This window comes from Onychostoma macrolepis, chromosome 18 (genome assembly GCF_012432095.1).
Source record: "Onychostoma macrolepis isolate SWU-2019 chromosome 18, ASM1243209v1, whole genome shotgun sequence".
Lineage (NCBI taxonomy): Eukaryota > Metazoa > Chordata > Actinopteri > Cypriniformes > Cyprinidae > Onychostoma > Onychostoma macrolepis.
The window spans coordinates 812,450-836,261 of record NC_081172.1 but is presented as its reverse complement, the minus strand read 5'-3'; the positions used below and the strand labels follow the sequence as shown (position 1 = coordinate 836,261).

General features: G+C 37.1%; 1 protein-coding gene across 2 annotated transcripts in view; it reads left to right on the top strand.

Moving 5' to 3' along the window:
- The window catches only part of fbn1 (fibrillin 1), a 90,683-nt gene that overhangs the window by 5,667 nt on the left and 61,204 nt on the right, over positions 1–23,812 (top strand). For both annotated transcript variants that reach the window (XM_058751342.1, XM_058751341.1), the window contains 14 exons: positions 1,209–1,304; positions 1,385–1,480; positions 5,066–5,263; positions 7,878–8,003; positions 10,160–10,285; positions 12,427–12,579; positions 13,686–13,913; positions 15,090–15,236; positions 15,315–15,434; positions 18,377–18,502; positions 20,152–20,274; positions 21,340–21,462; positions 22,431–22,583; positions 22,688–22,741. In XM_058751342.1, the coding sequence (XP_058607325.1) occupies positions 1,209–1,304; positions 1,385–1,480; positions 5,066–5,263; positions 7,878–8,003; positions 10,160–10,285; positions 12,427–12,579; positions 13,686–13,913; positions 15,090–15,236; positions 15,315–15,434; positions 18,377–18,502; positions 20,152–20,274; positions 21,340–21,462; positions 22,431–22,583; positions 22,688–22,741 (1,869 nt within the window). The remainder of the gene's footprint in view (positions 1–1,208; positions 1,305–1,384; positions 1,481–5,065; positions 5,264–7,877; positions 8,004–10,159; positions 10,286–12,426; positions 12,580–13,685; positions 13,914–15,089; positions 15,237–15,314; positions 15,435–18,376; positions 18,503–20,151; positions 20,275–21,339; positions 21,463–22,430; positions 22,584–22,687; positions 22,742–23,812) is intronic.

Sequence of the window (23,812 nt, the reverse complement as noted above, 5' to 3'; positions counted from 1 at the left end):
CTGTGATTGGCTAACTTCATCGCACTGTAGCCACGCCCTCCTTTACAGCATGTCATGTGTTTCGATACTCGAGATGGCAAGCGTTGTGATAGAGCCGTATATGTTTGAGTCCGAGGCAAAAGGAAATGAAACAACACAACCATTTGTAACACAAAACAACATAAATGTTACTAAATATCTATATAGATATTACTCTCACAATAACACTTGTGAGACTTTACAATAAGTTTCATTAGTAATTACTAATTTAGTCAACATGAACTAAGAATAAACAAGCATTTATTAATCATAGTTAATGTTAATTTCAGCATTTATTAATGCATTATTAAAATCTAAATTTGTGCTTGTTGACATTAATGAACTAACATGAACTAACAATGAATGACTGTATTTTCATTAACTAATCTTAACAAAGTTGAATAAATACTGTAATAAATGTATTGTTGTTTGTTTATGTTAATAAATGCATTAAATAACATTAACTAATGGAACCTTATTGTAAAGTGTTACCAAAAGTTATTAAAAGGCGACGACAGTAAAACACTAGCTACATATTGTGTGGTATGTTAATAATAGCAAAAGTAACATACTGTGTGTGACCCTGGACCACAAAACCAGTCATAAGGGTCAATTTTGTGAAATTGAGATTTTTGCATAATCTGAAAGCTGAATAAATAAGCTTTGCATTGATGTATGGTTTGTTATGATAGGACAATATTTGGCTTAGAATAAAATCTGGAATCTGAGGGAGCAAAAAAAATCGCCTTTAAAGTTGTCCAAATGAAGTTCTTAGCAATGCATATTAATTATCAAAAATGAAGTTTTGATATAATTATGGTAGGAAACTTACAAAATATCTTCATGGAACATGATTTTACTTAATATCCTAATGATTTTTGGCATAAAAGAAAAATGGATAATTTTGACCCATACAATGTATTGTTGGCTATTGCTACAAATATACCTGTGCTGCTTATGACTGCTTCTGTGCTGCAGGGTCACATATTAACTATATTTTGAGAATTTTACCCGACATTTTTTATCCAACAGCAGTGTCGCTCTTGTAAGATTTTAGTTAGTGCTGAGTTCTGAAACTTGCAGGATGTTTTTATTGTAGTGTAACCTCTCATATGTGTAAATATCAAGAACATTTAGTGTGTGTGTGTGCAGTATATACAGTAATTAACATGTCTGATGTTTGTCTTCAGTCCAGAACTGTAACATCCGCTGCATGAACGGGGGGACGTGTGCGGAGGAGCAGTGTCTGTGTCAGAAGGGATACTCCGGAGCTCACTGCGGCCAGCGTAAGACTCCCGTAACCCTGCAGCACACATACGGATGCACACACGGCAGACGCTAACCGTGTCTCTGTCTCCTTCTGCAGCGGTGTGTGAGTCCGGCTGTCTGAACGGAGGCCGATGTGTCGCTCCAAACCGCTGCCTGTGTAACTACGGCTTCACTGGAGCTCAGTGTGAGAGAGGTGAGACGCACCTAGATTTATAAAACATCACAGACACAAACCACAGACATACACATCAATAATAACTCCTCTGACTGTAGTTTGTAGTTCTAAAGATTGATTCTTTCGGAATTTGGTTTCCTCTTAGAAGCCGGCTGAGGCCTGTTTTTGTGTGTGTGTGTGTGTGTGTGTGTGTGGTTCTGTGAGTGAGTGAGTGTGTGTTTGTCTCTCTCTGCGTGTGTGTGTGTGTGTCTCTCTCTGTGTGTGTGTGTGTGTGAGTGTGTGTGTGTGTGTGTGTGTGTGTGTATGTTCAGGACCTGCTTTCTGGACTCTGATGTTCTGTGGATGTTATTAGCTGCAGATGTGCTGGAGTTCAGTGTTTGTGAAACAGGACAGAGCGTTCTCTGTTTGTTTGCTGCTTGTCTTGTTGGAAATCATATTTATGTGCAAATGGCAAGTGGAAACATCCCTTAATGACACATCCTCGTCCTCCCTGCTGGAGCAGAAGACACGATCGCGTCAGGAGGGTCGGGTGTGTTTATCAGCTTTAATGATCGCTGGGGCAACTAAAGACAAGTGTGTGTTGCATTTTGGGTTAGCCTTGTGTATATAAAATAGGCTGAAGTGTTGAGAAAACTTGTGAGGTCTGAAGTTTATACAGACGTCTGCTGTCCTGCATCAGATCAAGTATGTAGACATTCACACAGGTGTGCAGCTGAGAAACCACAGGTGTAGAGAATCACATTCACAGCAACATGATCAGAAACCCATGTGATGCTCCGCCCACTCACCTGCCAGTCAGCTGTTGTGCTAAAACTGGAGTTTGAGATGAATAGAAATTCATATAGATAGATATTCTGGTAGCTGTCCAATCAAACAGTTGGGAACGTTTATACATGCATTAAAAGGCATAGAACTTTATTATACTTTTGAAGCATGCAGTTTTAAAATGTTCTTTTTAAGACTATATTTATACTTATGATGCATGCATTTTAAATGTTTTTCTGTTTTTATGACTTTTTATACTTATGACGCATGCATTTTTTAATGTTTTATTTTTATTTTTTTTATACTTATGCTTGCATTTCTCGTATGTTTTCTTTAAATTTATTTAAAGTTATGATGCATGCATTTTAAAATGTCTTTTTATGACTATTTTTATGCTTATGATGCATGCCTTTTTAAAATGTTTTTTATTTATTAAATTTTTTACATATGATGCATGCATTTTAAATTTATTTATGTTTTTATGACTATTTTTATGCTTGCATGCATGCATTATCAAAATGTTTTCTTTGTCACTATTTTTTTTTTTCATGTATAGCACTTTGAATTACCATTGTGTATCAAATGTTCTATGAGCCGTCCATGTACTTGACCCTGATCTGGTGGTTGTAAAGGGTTAATGGAGTCAAGTGTGTGTGTGATTCACACTCAGCTGAAGTCACATTTTTGTAAATGATTGTTAAATTGGATTTGTGCAGGAATGAGGTGCACAGAGAGCGCAGTGAACACAGACATTCCCAGAGATTTATTCAGCTGATGAACTGCAGGAGATCATGAATTCCATAATGAATCAAGCTCTGCTAATGCGGCCTGTGTGTGCTGGTATTCACTACATTATGAGGATCAAATGTCCCCTCAAGTATAATAATACAAGTAAATTTTGACCTTGTGGGGACATTTTTTGGTCCCCATGAGGAAACAAACTTATAAACCATACAGAATGAAGTTTTCTGAGAATCTAGAAAAGCTATAGTTTTGTGTGAGGTGTAGGATAAGGGGATATAAAATACAGTTTGTACAGTAGAAAAACCATTATGCCTATGGAGAGTCCTCGTAATGATAGGACTACCAGTGTGTGTGTGTGTGTGTGTGTGTGTAAGTGAGTGTTTGTGTGTGTGTATTTGTATGTGTGTTGAGTGTGAGTTTTATTGCTCCCAGATGTTGAGCAGTGCAGGGAGTGTCCCCTTCAGACAAACACACACATGACATCACACACACACACACACACACACGTGCAGGGTGTTCCCAGTGTTCACATGAAGCAGCAGTGAGTTGATCAACACTGTAAGAACATCAGCGATGTGAGACTCGTGATTGTTCCTCTTGTCATCATTAATTTTTCATTATCTATTTCACTGCTAGTATAAGTATAAATGAAATATTGTTTGTTTTAAATGATTAATAATATTTATTTTTAAGCTTTTAAACAAAACAGCATGTTCTGTAGTATATCAGTTTTATTGGAATATTATAATTAGTATTGAGAATCATCACATTTGATTGGTTTTGAGATATTGTATTAGTGTCACGGTGCACGCACACGAGGGAAGCGAGGAGACGAGGATGAACTCAAATTAACAGTCTTTAATCCAAACAAGGCAATACAAGGCAGGGCAGACACAGGAACACCAGGAGTAACGAGTAGACCAGACCAAAAGGGGTAACACTTTAGAATACTGTTCCATCATTAATGAATAACTGAGTAAACACATGAGTAATGCCATATTAGCACTCTAGTAACTACTAGTGACTAACAAGAAACTCTGATTAATGAATTAGTAAGTGATAGTGTTTAGTCGAATGTGGTAGTTCACTATTACCTAATCAGTAACTATTATTTTTTCCATACCTCCCCAAGAACTACTAAGAACTACTGTATACAGATTGATCATTTATATGAATAATACATAATGTATAATTCATTCTAGAGTAAAGGTCATGGTAACCCACTAGTAATGACTCAAGTATTACCAAATTCTTCAGAAGGAATTACTCATTATTTGGATCAGTATTCTAAAGTGAAGATTGTGATAATTCTCTAGTAATGACTGAAGTCATTGTAAACCTTTGAGGTTTTTGTAAGGTCCTGGTTAGTAATTCATTTAGCTAGATTTGGTAACACTTAAATCATTACTAGTGGGTTAGAATACTGATCCAAATAATTAGTAGTTTCTTCAGAAGGATGTAGTAACATATGAGACATTACTATCCAAAACCTTACATATATCTCAAAAGCTCACAATGACATCAGTCAATATTAGGAAGTTATGATAATTTTTACTTTAGAATACTGATCCAAGTAATTAGTAGTTCATTTAGAAGGATTTGGCAATACTTGAGTCATTACTAGTGGGTTACCATGATCTTCATTTTAGAATTAATTATTCATTATGCATAATTCACATTAATTTTGAACCTGTATAAAGTAGTTCTTAGGAGTTCTCAGGATATATGAAAGAAAATAGTAGTTATTGGTTAGCTAATAGTGAGCTACCAGTTTCAACTTAGCACTATTACTTAATAAATCGTTAATCAGAGTTTCTTGTTAGTTAATAGTAGTTACTACAATGTTAATAGTGCATTAGTCATTTGTTCCTGTGTAGTTATTCATTAAGTTATTCTAAAGTGTTACCCGAAAAGGAACTGAACAGCTGTTCTGTTAAAGTTACTGGAAGAACGTTTGCTTATAACATTGAGAGAACCTTGGTAGAACGTTCCGTGAATGCTCCCTCTTAGGAGTGTGTTGGCATGCTGCAACTTCTGAAATGTCATGCGAACAAAGTGTTGCATTAGTGTGTTTAACTTGTTCTGTGTCTCCAGATTACAGGACGGGGCCGTGTTTCGCGTCGGTCAGTAACCAGATGTGTCAGGGTCAGCTGACCGGAATCGTCTGCACTAAGACGCTGTGCTGTGCGACGGTGGGACGGGCCTGGGGTCATCCGTGTGAGCAGTGTCCAGCACAACCGCACCCCTGCCGCCGCGGATTCATTCCCAACCACCGCTCTGGAGCCTGTCAGGGTGAGACACACACACATATATATACACACACACATACACACACTCACGCATGTTTGTTTTTGTGAATTGTGGGGACTCTCCATAGGTGTAATGGTTTTTATACTGTACAAACCATATTTTCTATGCACATTTTGTATGTCTCCCTATATCTGACACACCCACTTCAGGTCTTGCAATCTCCACTAATGAGCTGATGAGTTGAATCAGGTGTGATAGATGAGGGAGACATACAAAATGTGCAGAGCTGGGGGTACTCCAGGACAGGTTTGAGAACCACTGCCTTTCTGGAAACTTTGTGCATTTTTACTTTCCCAAAAAAACTCATTCTGTATGATTTATAAGCTTTTTGAAATATGGGGACTCGGGGTAATGTCCTCATAAATCACCTTCTCCTTTTAATACCTGTCATACCCATGTCATTATACAAATTTGTGTCCTCATATGTCACAAAAACACGCACAAACACACACACACACACACACACACACACTTGGAGACGTCTTGGAGACGTTGTTCTCCACAGTTCTTCTGGATTTAGTTTGTTCTGTTTCTTCATGTCATTCCAGACAGACTGGATGATGATCAGATCAGATCTCTGTGTGGAGCAAACAAAAATCTTACTGGATTATTACAATTAATGGCAAAATGAATGTTTGGAAATGTAAACTGAGATTTCCTACTGACACACTACAGCAAAAGATAGAAATAACTGATTTTAAACCATTTTTAGCTGCTGATAATACTAGTGTTCTAATCATCTTGGCCTCCGCTGTACATGAGCAGACTGTAAATAAATGCCATGTCAGATGCCGCTTCTGTTTAAGTTTTGGTATCAGTCTACAGTGCTGTGATTGATTGAAGTAATTGGTTCAATTTAAGTATTTGACAAAAAAACAACAGAAGCATTTAATAAAGTAATTATAAAACGTGCCCTTACAAAGGTGAAAAATCCCCTGGAAATCAATTCCTGGGGCAAATATGGCCACTTACTGGAAAAGTTCATTTCTGACCCTGACATAGACACACACACACACACACACAGATGGACAGACAGTTCACTCTAATTGAGTCAGATTGGTTTTGGTTCTAATGAAGGAATGCTCGCAGTCATGCAAACAAGGACACACTGTCAGAACACATAGACGCATGCCTCAGCGAGCCAGACGATCCCACACACACACACACACACACACACACTGATCAAGATCTACACTTATCAAGAACAAACACACAGATCCACTGTGAAGCACTCAGTACACACACACACACACACACACACACTGACTGTAAACGAATCACTCAATGATGCACCTGTTGATCTGAGCTGAAGTGCTGGGTTAAGATGGGCCGGATGTGCCGGTCTGTGCTGCAGGTTTTGAAGAGGATCTCCGGTATTGTCACAGACTGGCTCCGGTGTGTGTGTGTGTGTGTGTGGTTTGGCTGTGACTGTAATTCCTCCAGCTGGGTAAATTCTTTTATCGTCTGGCTGTCTGAGTCGCTCTGGGAGGGTGAGCGTGGGCTCGTCTCGCTTTCGTCTCCTCTCTCTCGGTTCAGTCTCACACTTCTCCTCAAATCAATCAGGTTTTTATCTTGTCCCTTAATATTTCTTCCCTATTTACTTGTCTCCCTGTTCCTCACTGTCTGTCTGTGTGTGAGATGCAGGTGTGTGTACAGTATCACTATCACAGTAGATATTATCCCTCACTACGCTGATGGGATCAACGCATCTGAATGCACTAGCAGTCTCCATTACTGTTCAAAAGATTTAAAGAACTAAGCACTTTTATTCATCAAGGACTCGTTAAATTGATCAAAAATGACAGTAAAGACTTTTATAATGTTACAAAATTTCTATTTCAAATAATTGCTGTTCTTTAGAACTTTCTATTTACATTTGAATCCTGGAAAATAAAATGTATCACAGTTTCCACAATAATATTGGGCAGCAGAACGGTTTTTAATACATTGATAATAATCAGAAATATGTCTTGAGCAGCAAATCAGCATATTAGAGTGATTTCAGAAGGATCATGTGACACTGAAGACTGGAGTAATGATGCTGAAAATTCAGCGCTGCGTCACAGAAATAAATTACATTTTAACAGATATTCACATACAAAACAGTTATTTTAAATTGTAATAATATTTCACAGTTTTTACTGTATTTTTGGTCAAGTAAATGCAGCCTTAGTGAGCAGAAGAGATTCTTTCAAAAACAACAAAAAAGCAAACTAACCTCAAACTTTTGAACTCTAGTGTGTATCTTTTTTTTTTAGTTTTTTTTTTGCTTTATTGTGGGTAAAACAGTAGGATTTATGCAATAGAAGAACATTTGACTGTGACATGATCAATGACACTCATTTATTTACATTTGATTAGTCAGATTATACAGAAATGAAGCACAGTCTAAAAATTATGATTTGTTTATGTCTTAACTCTTTGCTTTGTTTTCAGGCTTCACAAACACACATGAAGCGTTGCGACATGAGACCGGAGCGCTGATATTTCCTCCTCATGTTGTTCTGTTTTGAATTATACACACTGATTTGAGTGCATCTGTTGTGTTGTGTTGTTAAAGCATTTCCTCTCTCTCTCTCTGTGTGTGTGTGTGTAGATGTGGACGAGTGCCAGGCCATTCCTGGACTCTGTCAGGGGGGAAACTGTGTGAATACTGTGGGCTCATTTGAGTGCAAATGCCCTGCTGGACACAAGTTCAACGAAATCACACAGAAATGTGAAGGTAATGACACACACACACACATCAGAACTCATTGTTCAGCTCTGCAGCTGAAGTTTTTCTCTACACACATGATATCTCTTTAACATCTCAGATGTTTCTCCTAGCAAATGGAGAACAAACAGAGACTTAGACCGAAGTTCTCAGATGTTTCTCCTGAGAAAAAGTCCCTTATAATGTCAGCACAACAACATTATTTCATCATTCGTGGAATGTTTTTCTGAAACGTTTTAGTTGGGCTTTTGTCTAATGTTTTTAAATAACATTTTTAGAACGTTCAGAGAACATTCAAAAGTAACATTCTCATGATCTTTGCAAAATGATCAAATGGAATGTTTGTATATTTTTAAACATTTCAAAATACCAGACGTTTTGAATGTTCGGAGAATGTTCAGAAATAACATTTTCACAACTCATTGGGAATGTTAGCAAACGTTTTTGGAACATATTTTTGATAGTTGGAAAGATACAGAAACCTGCAGTCAGATCTCAATATGAAACATTGAAACAAATGAAACATTTCTCATCAGATGAAGACTAGTGACTCATTTGGGCCTGTTTTCATCTCTCTTGAGGTCTTTTTGGAGAAACATCTGAGACGAAGCTCCTCTGAGTATTTATCTGCATGTATTTTTGTCGTCTTCAGCTGTGAGTGTATTTGTGGTTCAATCTGGTTTAGTTCAGCTCTTCAGTTAAACACGTATGTTTTACAGTCGAATGAATGTGGACGGTAGATCTACGACTCTCTCACATAATCTCTATCTAATTGAACTCCATCCACAGTTCAGTGTGGATTCCACTGTCATTATTTTCATCATTTATTTATATGGATGATGATGATCACAGAAGACGATGTGCTGGTTCCCAGGCGGTCTGACATCACTTAGAGAGCCGCATTAGCGTGAGTTTGTTTAGACAGCAAGTCTGAATCTTCTGTCATTATCTCAGAGTCGACGCTTTCAGACATGTTTATAGGACAGACAGAGAGAGTCTGGCTGCTTTGCTGTGTTTACAGCAGGGCAGAAAGGTTTTATTTTTACTTGTGTTCGATCAAACGGGTCGTTACTGAACTGGAGTGAGACTCTAAAGCAGAAGCGAGCTTTGTGTGTGTGTGTGTGTGTGTGTGTGTGTGAGATCCGTACCCACCCCGCACCCAGAAATAACGGCCCAGAGCTCTGGAAAGCACCCGAGCGAGAGCCAAACTCAGACTGCTGTCCATTATTAGTCAAGTCGTATTTCACTGCAGAGATGCTGCGGTCAGTCGTCTGACAGTAAATCTGACATTCATATTGCTCAATAATTCACATCACACAGCAAAACCCCTTCAAACAGGGTTGTGTAGATGACGGCCCGTTGCTCTCTTTAGTAGTTTAGGAGTCTCAAGTTAAAAAAAATTTGACTTGAGACTTGGATTCCAAATTAGCTTGTTGAGTGTTTCTAAAAACTCACCCTCAGTTCATCCAAGATTAGGATGAGTTTGTTTCTTCATCAGGTTTGTAGAAATGTGTCGCTGCATCAGTGTCTCTGCAGTGAATGGGTGCCGTCAGAATGAGAGTCTGATAAAAACATCACAATAATCCACACCACTCCAGTCCATCAATTAACATCTGGAGAAGACAAAAGCTGAAACAAATCCAGCATTAAAATCCATCAATCCACCGATATTATGGATTATGGGCTCGTAATTTAGTTAAAAACGTCTTAATGCTGGATTTGTCTCAGCTTTTGTCTTCTCCTGATGTTAACTGATGGACTGGAGTGCTGTGGGTTATTGTGATGTTTTTATCAGCTGTTTGGACTCTCATTCTGACGGCACCCATTCACTGCAGAGCATCCATTGGTAAGCGTAAGAGAGTCCTTTCAGAAACCTTAAAAAATCTTACCGACCTCAAGTAGTGTAGTGTGTGAAGTGACGTGTGGCCAGGTATATATCAATATATGTAGATAATATATATATAATATATGTAGATATCAATTACTACTGCAGTCATTATCCAGAAGATCAGGGTTTCAGAAGACGTGCAGGTAAGTAGTTGCACTGTGGCTTTGACTAGCATGATTTTCTCGGACAGTCAGCGTCATGAGTCTGGTTTTGATTGTGAAGCGGTTTGTACTGTAGCGGCTGGTTTAAGCGTGATGATGGGTTTTGTGTCTCTCAGACATCGACGAGTGCTCTCAGATCCCGGGCCTGTGCAGTGGAGGTCAGTGCTCCAACACCATCGGCAGCTATTTCTGCAGGTGTCCGGTGGGCTTCGACACGGCGCTGGACGGCTCGCGCTGCATCGGTGAGTCCGGCCCACTCTCACCGTCACAGTCTGATGTATTAACCTCTCCTCCTGTCTGCTTCCTGCTCTACGTGTTTCCTCCATGTGTGTTTGCAGAGGAACTATTCACATTTTCTTAATGTTCAGATTTAAAGTTGTAATAAAATCCTAAAGGAGGAGGGCAGTAGATCCTTCAAAATCCAGTGTAAACTCACATTCAGATCTGAAATGAAAATTTCACACCATCTCATCAGTTCACCATGAGAAAAGCATATCCTGCGTGTTTTTCTCATTGAAAATTGTTTTGCTTAAAAAAAAAATATATATATATTGTCGTTTAAGGATTTACAATTTTTTTTTTGTCAGCCAAACCTAAAATATTTCCTTGAAGTCTCAAAGTTATTATTTCAATAATTTAGTAGCACATTTGCATGTTAACAGTTTCTGATGGTAGTGGTCACATGACGTGCAACTAAAAAGAATAAATTGTTTCATCTTCGTTAGTAAGTGTTTTATTTTGATTGTTTTTTTTTGTTATATATAGTAATTATTTGAATTTTTAATGTTTTTATGATGGACCTTTTAGTAAGTGTTTAATTTTGACTTTTTAATTTTTAAAATCATATATTTATTTTAATTTAGCATTTATATAGTTTAATTAATTTTAGTAAGTGAGTAAGTGCTTTATTTTGATAAGCCTTATTTTTAAAACAGTTGTTTTATTTTTACTTTTTCATTACATTTTTAAGTGTTTTATTTGGATTATTTTTATTTGTGAAATCATTTGTTTAGATTTTTTATTTCTATAATGTTTAGCGTTTTATTTTGTTTTTAAAATCATTTATTAATTTTTGATTTTGCATTTTAAATCATTTTCTGAAGTATTGTATTTTCATTCATTTTTATTTAAAAAATATTTATCATATTTTTTTCATGTTTATGATTTAATGGCGCCTGATCCAGTTAACCGGGTTTGAATATAATTTGACTTGATCTGACTGTGGCAGAACATGTACAGTTATTCATCAGGCCAGTGAAGCACATTCAGCTGAAGCTGATGAATTACATGAAACTGTAAAAATAAGCGTTTGTGTGTGAGGCCTTTAGAGGAGGCCGTCCTCTGTGTGTGTGTGTGTGTGTGTAAGTGGGTCAGTGGTCTTCAGCTGATGAGTGTTGGCTGTGTTTGTGTGGAAGGAATGTGCGCTATGACTCGATCCACTCCAAACGTTTCCTGAGCCAAACATCCCTCTTTTCTCCTCCATCATTGCGCTTCGCTCCACTCGCTCCCTCACGTTATTCCTGCAGCTGGAGATGCTCTGTCATTATGCAGACTGCACCGTCACACTGCAAGTGTGTGTGTGCATGTGTGTGCATGTGTGTGTGTGGCCACGTAGCCAATGTGAGGTGACATACGCATGTACCCAGCTAACAAAAATATGCTCCAAGAACGTTGAAGCTGTGAAACATTATTTCTGAAAGTTCTATGAACATTCAAATCATCCAGTTTTTTAAAAACATTTTTTATGAGAATGTTAAGGTAACATTCCATTGTATCATTTTTACAAACATTAAAGAAACGTTACTTGTTCTCGGAACGTTCTGAAACAAGTAGCAACATTTAAAAAAAAACAATAGATCAAAGTCCAACTAAAATGTTTCAGGAAAAATTATTCCATGAATGATGTATAAATAATGTTTTTGTACTAACATTTTAAGAGCATTATTAAAGGCCGGATAACTCTGAACGAATGTTGTGTTAATGTTTGATCATAACTTAGCTGGCTAGATGTGTGTTTGTGCATCACTAAAGGATGTTGTGTGTTTGTGTCAACGATTCACAAGTGTTTTTTTAAACAGATGTTCTCTTTAGCCAATCAGATGTGGGTTTTTAACCCAGTCAATCATAATATGCACACATGATCATTTGCAAATCAGATTCAACAGTTTCTACATGCAGAAACTTTGAGAAACGTGCAAACACACTTATATATTTTAATTGTTTTTCATTTGCAAATAGTATTTTGTGATTGTGAATGAGGTTGAGTTTGTGAAATGCTGTTTGCAGATATATATAAACTTGTTGCATCAGTGAATCGTGTTGTGTGACTGCATTAGATGATGGTAGCTCATGCAGCATTCTTTGTTCATGTGCTCCGCTCCAGACGCTCGGACAGGCTTCTGCTACGGTAACATCGTGAACGGACGCTGTGCTAATCTGCTGCCGCAGCGTATGTCCAAGAGCCAGTGCTGCTGCGAGAACAGAGGATGCTGGACTGGATCCACCGTCCCAGAGATGTGTCCCATCCGCGGAACAGGTGAGGATGAGGATTCATCGCTCTGTCAGTCTCTCAGTTCAATTCAAACAGCTTTATTTATCAGCTTTATATTTGTTTTTTATTTAAATGACATGGAAAACAACCAAGAACAGCTGAACAATTGAAACGGTATTTTGAACAAGCGCTACAAAAGACAAACACAGATAGTAAATAACTATTATTATTAGGGCTGAAACGTTTAGTCGACGTTATCGACAACATCGACAATAAAAAACTGTCGACAAGTATTTTTGTTGTCAAGTAGTCGCTTTATCTCATGTAAGAGCCTGCAATAATGCAGTTTGACCAGTGTGGAGCTGTAGCGCAAGGCTGTAATTCAGCCCTCCTGGATGCAGTTCAAGAGAAGAAGACACACACGCACTTCAGAGCGCCGATTAGACATAAAACAGCCGAACCTGAAGCTGCTGAGCGGTATTTGGATGAATATGTAAATATATGCTGCATGCTTTCCTCTCAATAATGAAATAAACACAACAAAACTAACAGTGGTGAGAAAGCAGCAGTTAAGAAAGCATCTGATTACAGTGATGTTGATGTTTGCACCAGTTCGGCACTCCAGTAAAGTCCAGTCATGCCACACTTATTTATACAGTACTGTATGCAATAGATTGCCTTAAATCAAGAAGCTTTACAGTGTTAAACATGAAAAAACAGAGTCAGTGTCACTTTCAGTTAGTTACAACTTGATTTTCTGTTATAAAGCAGCTCTCTTGTGTGGAGGTAGCTAATGATAAAATTGTTTTATTAGTGGTGAAAAAATATTTAATTTAAGTGATAGTTTGGTTTGCAGAGATCAAAGCTTGATTTAGCTCAGAACTGTTTTTATTAGCTGTGATTACAGTTATTTGTTAGAATATGTATGACTTGACATTTTAACTAATTGCAAAAGCTGAATAATCAATCAAATTTTACTGACTAATCATTCTAATAATCGTTAGATCAGTCGATTATCAAAATAATCGTTTGTTGCAGCCCTAATTATTATGGTACAGGAATTGTAACATCTTCACTCTAACCAACAAACTGTATAATATTAATAGAATATGAATATGAAACTGAATAATACTCTCTCTCTCCCCACTCAGAGGAGTATCAGAGACTCTGTCTGTATGGTCACACGGTTCCTGATCCAGACAGACCAGATCTGGGTCCGGGTCCGGGTCCAGGTCCAGGTCCAGGTCCGATTCTGATTCCGGGTATTTTTCCTCATCCTGGTCCTGGTCCGGGTTTTCCTGATGACCCACGAGATCCTTACCCTCGTGATCCAATACCTGTGCCGCCCACATTTGTTGACATTCCCACCATCAGACCTGGTAATACACACAATTCAAGGGCTGTTAAGAGCAAAGACACGCCTCACTTCCTGTTTACTTCCTTGCTCTCAGTTTGTAAATGTGTTACAAATGGATTGGTATATGAAACAGTTCATATCAACAACACTTCAGTAACTTCTTGCTAAATAATAAATTAAAATTAGCCTAAGTAACTAAATAAAGTTTCTAGAAGCTGAATGTTTTTCAGGGATCCTGCTCTTTTTAACCAGTGACTTTTTCAGTTGTTCATGATTTACTTGATAAATATTAATTGTAAGGGTTTAAAAAAATATGTCTTACTCTCTAAAAATGCATTAATCCCATACACTAATCAAACTTGCATAATTTTTATCCAGTGCACATTTGAATGATTCGGATATGCACTATGTTTTCAATTTACTCACAATTTCTGCCTGATAAGATATTTTACAACATGGCATGACTAGAAAATTGTAGATTCATAATAAAATTCCCATGGCGTTTCAAGATCTGAAAAATTTCCATGATGTTTCAATGTCTAGAAATTTTTAAAATGAGGCTTCCTCATATCAGTGATATTTTAGTATCATTGAGACACTATTGTAGTTTTTTTAATTATTAATTTTAATCAGTTTTTATTTTTATATTTCTGATTCTATTTAAGCTTTAGTTAAAATTGTAGTAATTTTTTTTGGTCATTTTTAGTAGTTTTTTATGTCTATGTCTATACTAGTTTATAAATTTTTATTTATAATAGTTTTTAGTTATTTTAGTACATCAAGTTAAATTAAAATAAGAAAATAAATAAAATAGGTTTTTTATTATTAATTTTAATCAGTTTATATTTTTATGTTTTAGTTAAAGTACAGTAAGTTAAATTAAAATAAGAAATGTTGCCTTGACAATTAGCTGAAATCAAAAGTTCTTATTTTATTTTATTTCAAATAACCAAAATGTTTTTTTATGGTTTTAATTTTAGTTTTAGTTATAATACTAAACTAGAATAATAATAAACTAGAATAACATATATCCAGGTTTTTCTAGACCGTGTGAATCCAGGTTGAGAGCTGCTGGTTTCAAGGGTTTGAGAGGCTAATCGAACTCAGCTGGTTTATCAAATTACTCTGCTTTTCTCCATACATGTGTCAAAGTGTTGAGACTCTGAGCCTGACGTTTTCCCATCTCTCTCTCTCTCAGTCATCCTGCCTCAGAACGTCAGCATTAGAAACATGTGCGAGGCGTTTCGTAACCTGTGCATCAACGGCCGCTGCGTGCCGACGCCGGGCAGCTACCGCTGCGAGTGCAACATGGGCTACCGGCTGGACGGCCGCGGCGAGTGCATCGGTCAGTGCGTTGCCTGATGTCAGACGTGTGAAAGGCGTCTGCGGCTAGCATTTGATCACGTGTTGTGTGTGTTTTTAGATGCTAACGAGTGTGAGCAGAACCCTTGTGTGAACGGAGAGTGTGTGAACACACCCGGATCCTATTACTGCCAGTGTCCTGCTGGATTCCAGAGCACGGCCACCAGAACCGAGTGTCGAGGTAATCGCACACAAACACACACGTGACCAGGGCGGACTTAACCAATAAGCCAGGTAAGCGGCCGCTTAGGGCCCCGGGCAATCAGGGGGCCCTATCTGATATTGGTGAAGCATTAGACAAATGCTCCAGTGTGTATTGGGCCCTATGAAATTTTTATGTTTTAATTTTTCTGGATTCCATTTTTTTATTTTATTTTTCTGGACTCCTTTTTAATGGTTCAGTTAAATATTATTAATCATAAAGCATGTCTAATTAATTAAAATCATTAAACCTAAACAATTTAACATCTTTTTTTTTTATTTTTAAGTTTAACAAAAGGGCCCTATGAAATGTTTTATTTTTTCCCACCATACGTTTTATTGTCACCAAATTCTGTTTTAGCATGTCTAATTATTTAAATGCATAAAACAAGTTTCATTATTCTTACAATAGTCTTATGAAATGTTTTTTTTTTCTTCAGAAATTTTGTGTTGTGTATTTATATTGTTTTTGTTTATCAAGTGAAGGCATAAAACATTAATTTAAGGTATCTTTTCATTAATTTTTCAGCAAATAAAGGGGATTTACAATTACAGTTAAACATTTAAGAAATATTGTATGATTATTCCTTTAAAAAAATTAGGTTTTAATAATTTTAGTAGCAGTATTATGTATATTCTACTAAACAATAGTAATGTATTTCTGCCACGATGTCTTCAAGTTAAACCAAACTTTTATTTTGACGGGTTGCCATGAATACCTTTAAATTTCCGTGTGTGTATGATATGATGCTAGTTTTACTCAAAAGAAGCAGTTAAATGCTCATGAAGAAACTCTCAGAGCAGTTCTGGAGATGTTGTTCATGTATTTACATCCTCATATATTGAGGCAGCAGACGCTTCAGTAATGTGTGTAGTAGGGATGTAACGATTACCGGTTTGGGGAATTTTATCATGAATTTTAAATCATGATAAAATTCCCCAAGGTTAGTATTACCGTTTCATATTTTAATTATCAATAAAACTGTATTCGATTACCGTGATCTGAACAACTCATGATAAATAAATACTGTCCAGCTTAAAGCACAGTTTTCAGTAACAGTCTCAGGTGCGCACAGCAGCAGAGTAGTTTCGTTTTGAGTGAAAATAGGGCGTAAAAGGTTGGAGGTTTTAAAAGAGTGATAAGGGAATTATACAAATGAATAAATGAATGAATTAATTATATGAATGTACCTCTGAAGGTTCTGACTGTCTTCTGAAAAGATTCGATGGCATTTTGTTTTCATTTTCGCTCCATGTAACATCTAAAGAAATGTTCTTAATCGCAATACTGCTTTGTCCACCAAGTTTACGAGAAACAGCTGTAATTCTGCTGCTCCATCAGCGCCACCTGCTGTCAGAGAGTGGATTTACAGAGACTTACATTCACATTCAGTCTGTGTGCAGCAGTTTCTGTCTGGCCAAAAACGGACTGAATCAATATTAACAAAATTAGTTTCCACTACAAAGGTGGCACAGAAGAACACAAAAGTGGCATGTAGGTAAATTTACAGACATTTACAGAGGCTCAGAGATGGCATGGATGTTTTAAATTCATAACAATGTTGTGAGATTAATGTTTTAAATATAAAATTTTAAATATAGAACTATTGTTTGATTGAAATGATTTAAAAAACTGAAATGACACACACGGGTGGCGGCAAGTCACTGATTTTATCACTGAATCATTCATTCAGTTGATTCATTTGAACGGCTGATTCATTCAGGAACAAATCAAGTGACTGTCTTTATGAATAGGTAATTGAATCATTGACTTGCTAGATTCGTTTAAAAATGCACTGTCATTCATAAATGAAACACCGCTTTGCTTGCTTGGAGATGCGCAGCAGCTCGGCTGTGACTTTGTTTGAAACTATTTTTCGTTGACGAAAATCAGACAATATTGTTAAACTCGTACAATGTACGTCACTTAACTTCTTGTTTATTGAACTGTTGTATTAATGATAACGATTCACTCAAGATTTTGATTTTGATTTTGATTTCACGATTCGATTCACGATTTTTTTTTAACAAAATGAGATTTAAGACAAATTATAAATTAAATGTGTCCTTTAATTTTTGCTTGGACAAAATGCTGCACGTTTCTTTGTGAAACTGAAATATAACACTATAATAATATACTTAAATAGCACTTGCATGTTGTTGCTCTTTTGTTGGTTTTGATTGCCTCTATTGTCCTCATTTGTAAGTCGCTGTGGATAAAAGCATCTGCTAAATAACAAAATTTAAATATAATGTAAATGTAAATAACAAAACTAATTTAAAATTTTAAAACACAAAATAAATAAGTAACACAAATAAAAGAAATATCTTCATATAAACAACATAAGGCTTTGTCTGTGCTCTTTCCATTTAAAATGAGAGGCAACCATTGCATTTTAATCACGATCCAAACAAAGATGCTGCATACATGCAACATGAGCAGTTTTTAATCTAAATTATATTGTAAAATTTTTACGAAATTTGAAGCAAAAACAGAATGGTCTGACTTCAGTTTTGTTAAACTATACGTAAAAAATATCTGCATGAAACCGAAACAGCAGACGAGCTGAATGAGACGCAGATTCAGTCTCTGCCAGCAGGTGGCGCTTAAAGCGTTTCCATGGTTTCCGCTGGAAACAAAGCAGTGCTGCTCTTATGAACGTTAATATGCATTATACAGAGGCAAGATGAGAAGAAAAAATACCATCTAAACGTTTCTAACGACAGTAAGTTCCCCTCAGACATACTTTCATATAAACTCCTACCCCTAATTGAATCACGATTTGTTTAGCATCTCGACCGATTTGAATCATCACATATTTTAATTGATTTTCAACCGACTCGCGGTTAATCGTCACGTCCCTAGTGTTAGGGCCTCATACGTGACACATGCACACGCTCACGTCTGTGTGTTCTCTGCAGATCTGGATGAGTGTGTGGCCAACGGTCGCATCTGCAACAACGGCCGCTGCGTCAACACGGAGGGCAGCTTCCACTGCGTGTGCAACGCCGGCTTCGAGATCTCCGCTGACGGAAGGAACTGCCAAGGTGAGACGTCCCACGATGCACTGCAGTTTAATGCATTCGATAGTGACAGAAACTAGACAAGACGTCTTAATTTTCAACTATTAAAGGGGTCATGGGATGCAAATTTCACTTTTAAAAAACACAAATAAATGCACAGCCATTTGCACTCTGCATCGAAAACATATATATGAACCAGGGATGTGATTTTTCAGTTTAAATACGGATTTCGGACGTGATTCGCATACGTCCGACCCAGTGAATTTTTATGAATGGCGCTGAGAATTTGAGATTGCTAGTGCTGCCATAAAATTCAACAGTTGTGATGTAATTATATAATATGCTGTAGTCTGACGCGCTACATGTCTGCTGTTACAGGACTGTTATTAGTTTCGATTCACTGTTAGTGCTAGCTGCACTGCGATTTTTTTTCTATTTCTATTTAATAAATGCATTAACAAATTTAATTAATATATTTGATAATTGCAAAGAAATGCTGTTCATTAAACTTTATATTTATATCCTGAGAAATAAAGTGTATCACCGTTTCCACACAAAATATGAAGCAGCAAAATTGTTTTCAACATTGATAATAATCAGAAATGTTTCTTGAGAGTCAAATAAATTGTAATGATTTCTAAAAGATCACGTGACACTGAAAACCAGAGTAATGATGAAGAAAATTCTGCTTTGCATCACAGGAATAACATTACATTTTATAATATATTAAAATTGAATTTTTTTTAATTTGTAATAATATTCCACAATATTGCTGTTTTTTTTAAAAACTTTATTTTGATCAAATAAACTCAGCCTTGATGAGCAGAAGATATTGATTTCAAAATCATTAATAATTGTAATGTTTACAAACTTTTGGCAGATACTCCAATAATAATAACAATTCTATATACTTTACTATAATATATTATAGTACTTTATTATAATATATTATATTGTTATCATGATTATTAAATGCTGCTTTTTATTTTTTACAGGACAATAGTATGTATTATTACAATATAAGATATATCTTTTAATGTGCTGAAATATATATTTTTAATAATAAGTGCTGGGGGCGTGGCTTGTGGGCGGGGTCAGATTTTCCTTCTTTTTTGTCTCTAGTTGATCACATGCCTGATGAACGCGCTGTTGCACCTCTGATAACTTTTAAGGCTTATTCTGCTGCGTTTATATAAGCCTTTTGACGGCTGTAAAAAACGGTTACACTCACTAAGTTTGTTTGTGCCGAACTCTTATTACAAAGCAAAAACAAACATTCTCTTTTGATCCATGAATGTTTCTCTCAGTTAATGTACGTGATCTTGGAGTCAACACATGCTGAATAATTAAGAGAAGCATCTTCTCATAGGATAAGAACACGCAGTCTCATGAATAATCATTGATGTACTATAGTCCTTTGCAACGTCACGTCAACATGATGCCGATTTTAAACCCGGAAGATGAAAATAGTGCAAAAAAGCTTAAAATTAACCAGTTTTCTCCAAAAATTTTAATTAATGGATGCTAACATTGCCTTCTATGATGTGCAACACAAACACCTCTGCTAAAATCTCAGTTTGTGCATGAAGAAATGCCTGTATGAAAACACTATTGAAGTGTTTTGGTTGTTGTGTGTGTGTGTGTGTGTGTGTGTGTGTGTGTTTGTGTTGCAGACACTGATGAGTGTTTGATAAGAAACATCTGTCTGAATGGCATGTGCATCAATGAGGACGGCAGCTTCAAGTGCATCTGCAAACCTGGATACTTGTTAGATGGTACTGGACGATTCTGTGTGGGTAAGTGAACACACACACACACACACACAGTTACTAACCAGCCCTAACCCATCACACACACAGCAACACACAAAGATCAGAGCATTAGTGTGGACATTTTCACATATTTGTGCCTCACAAGCACAGACAAACCTCAAAACACACACACACACACATCTGAAGTCATGCGTATGATGTACTTGCTCATTAATGATTTGTATAGTCTCAAGAGGAACAAGTCTAGAACACAGGAAACCACACACACACACTGTTGATCACACTGATTGGTCTCAGCTTCAGTCTGAGCTCAAGATGAATAATGGGTATTACTGATCTCACATTAAAGGAATAGTTCACCCAAAAATTAAAGTTTTGACTTCATGAGCAGATGTTTAGCAGCTCCTTCTTGTGTGAAAATAGCAGACGAATCCAGCGGATCCAGAAATCAGACTCTCATTTTCACACAAGTCATATATGATACTTTAATGTGTTTTAGACACTTGCTGTTGTTAATTTTCATTGTGTAGTAAAGAGCATCCCAGATAACACGGAGCAAGTTCTTCCAGTAAAACTAATAGAATGTTCATTCAGTGTTATCTGCTCTTTAATAATGTTCTCAAAATGTTAGCACAAAAACAACCTTTAGACTTGGACATTCAACTGTTGTTTTTTTAAATGTTACTGTTTGTTACAAAATGTCAAGAGACCTTTCAAAAACAGCATTCTCATAATGTTTGCATGTTCTTTAAAGGGACAGTTCAACAATAATGAAATTTCTGTCATTTACTCGTCAAGTTGCTCCAAACCTGTATGAGTTTCTTTCTTCTCTTGAACACAGAAAATAAAATATTTTGAAGAATGTTGGTAATCAAACAGTTGACACGGTAGCCATTGACTTCCATTTCCTATTTTTCCCATACTATAAAAAGTCAATGGGTACCGTCAAATGTTTGGTTAACCACATTCTGCGAAATGTCTTTTTTTGGTGAACTGTTCATTTAACATTCATATAACAACGAACTGAAACTCATCATGTGTGCAGACGTGTGTGTAGCATTGTGTGTGTTCTGTGTGTGTTTGTGTCAGATGTGGATGAGTGTGAGGTTCCTGGTATGTGTATGAACGGTCACTGCGTCAACACCGAGGGATCGTTCCGTTGCGAGTGTATGGCGGGACTCGCTGTGGGGCTCGACGGACGCGTCTGTGTAGGTGAGTGTAGCTGCACACACACACACACACACACACATGTTCGTTTTTGTGAAAAGTGGGGACATCCCATAGGCGTAATGGTTTTTATAATGTACTTACTGTATGTGCTATTGCCCTACACCAACCCTACACCTAAACCTAACCCTTACAGGAGACTGTGCATTTCAACTTTCCCCAAAAAAACCTCATTCTGAGTGATTTATAAGCGTTTTGTGTCAATGTCCTGAGATGTCATTTTCACCTTGTAATACCTGTCATACCTTTGTCATTATACAAATCCTGACTTTTCACAAAAACGCGCGCACACACACACACTCACACACACACACACACACATATGTTCGTTTTTGTGAAAAGTGGGGACATTCCATAGGCGCAATGGTTTTTATACTGTACTTACTGTATGTGCTATTGACCTACACCAACCTTACACCTAAACCTACCCCTTACAGGAGACTGTGCATGTCAACTTTTTTGAAAAAAACTTAATTCTGAGTGATTTATAAGCGTTTTGAAAAGTGGGGACATGGGTCAATGTCCTGAGATGTCACCTTCACCTTGTAATACCTGTCATACCCTCGTCATTATACACATCTATGTCCTGACTTTTCACAAAAACACGCACACACACACACACACTCTCTCTCACACACACACACACACACACTCTCTCTCTCTCTCACACTCACACACACACACACTCTCTCACATTCACACACACTCACTCTCACACTCACACACTCTCTCACACTCACTTACATACTCACACACACTCTCTCACACTCACACACACACACACACACACACACTCTCTCTCTCTCTCTCTCTCTCACACACACACACACACACACACACACTGAGTGTTTGTTGTTCTGAGTGTTGATCTGGTGTTCTGCAGTCGTTTAGTCGAGGGCTGTTTATCACGGCATGTTGTTGTTGTTGTTGAGGACTCTTCTGCTCTCCTGCAGACACACACATGCGCAGCACGTGTTACGGAGGGTATAAGCGCGGTCAGTGTGTGCGACCGTTCTTCGGTGCCGTCACCAAATCTGAGTGCTGCTGCGCCAGTGTGGAGTACGCCTACGGAGAGCCATGCCAGCCATGCCCACCGCTCAACTCAGGTACACACATACACACACACACACACACACTCTGCTGCCATGTTTAGAGTTCTTTGGCATCTGCAAACACGTTTAACATGTTAAATTGTGTGTTTATGTTCCAGCGGAGTTTTCGGCTCTCTGCAGTCACGGCCTAGGAACCACGACTGACGGCAGAGGTGCGGCATATATATATATGTATACATATATATATATATACAGCAGTCAACATTTGAAGTGGATCAAAACATTTCATCAAAGTTACCTCAAACCAAAATGCGTTCTTGTCTTAGGACAACTTTGATGAAATGTTTTGATCCACTTCAAATGTTGACTGCTGTGTGTATATATATATATTTAAATATAAATAATGTGAATTATTAAATATGTTTAATATAATAATAACAACAACAACAATAAATAACTAGATTAAAAGTTCGTCGAGACAAACTTTAGGTTGGCTTGAGAAAGCCTAGCCTGAATGTTTAAAGCAGTTGTGAAAGCTTGAAGTTTAAAGGTTTTCAGTTTGAAATAGGCTAGTTAAGTATTCATTTACTGGTTTTTAAAAGGTAAAAACCAGAAAAAGGTTGATAGCATGATTAGCATGTTACTAGCATGATTAGCAAGTGACTAGCATTTTGTTAGCATTACTAACAAGTGACTAGCATGTCGCTAGCATGTTTCTAACATGATTAGCATGTTACTAGCATGTTGCTAGCATGATTAGCAAGTGACTAGCATGTCGCCAAGCATGTTTCTAACATGATTAGCAAGTGACTAGCATGTCGCCAGCATGTTTCTAACATGATTAGCATGCTACTAGCATGTTGCTAGCATGATTGCAAGTGACTAGCATCTTGCTAGCATGACTAGCAAGTGACTAGCATGTCGCTAGCATGTTTCTAACATGATTAGCAAGTGACTAGCATCTTGCTAGCATTACTAACAAGTGACTAACATGTCGCTAGCATGTTTCTAACATGATTAGCATGTTACTAGCATGTTGCTAGCATGATTAGCAAGTGACTAGTATCTTGCTAGCATGACTAGCAAGTGACTAGCATGTTGCTAGCATGTTTCTAACATGATTAGCATGCTACTAGTATGTTGCTAGCATGACTAGCAAGTGACTAGCATGTCGCTAGCATGTTTCTAACATGGTTAGTATGTTGCTAGGATAGATAGAAAGATTAGAAATATTAGATAGATGAGTTTGAATGGATTAGAAATAGTACATAGAAGGAAGCTTG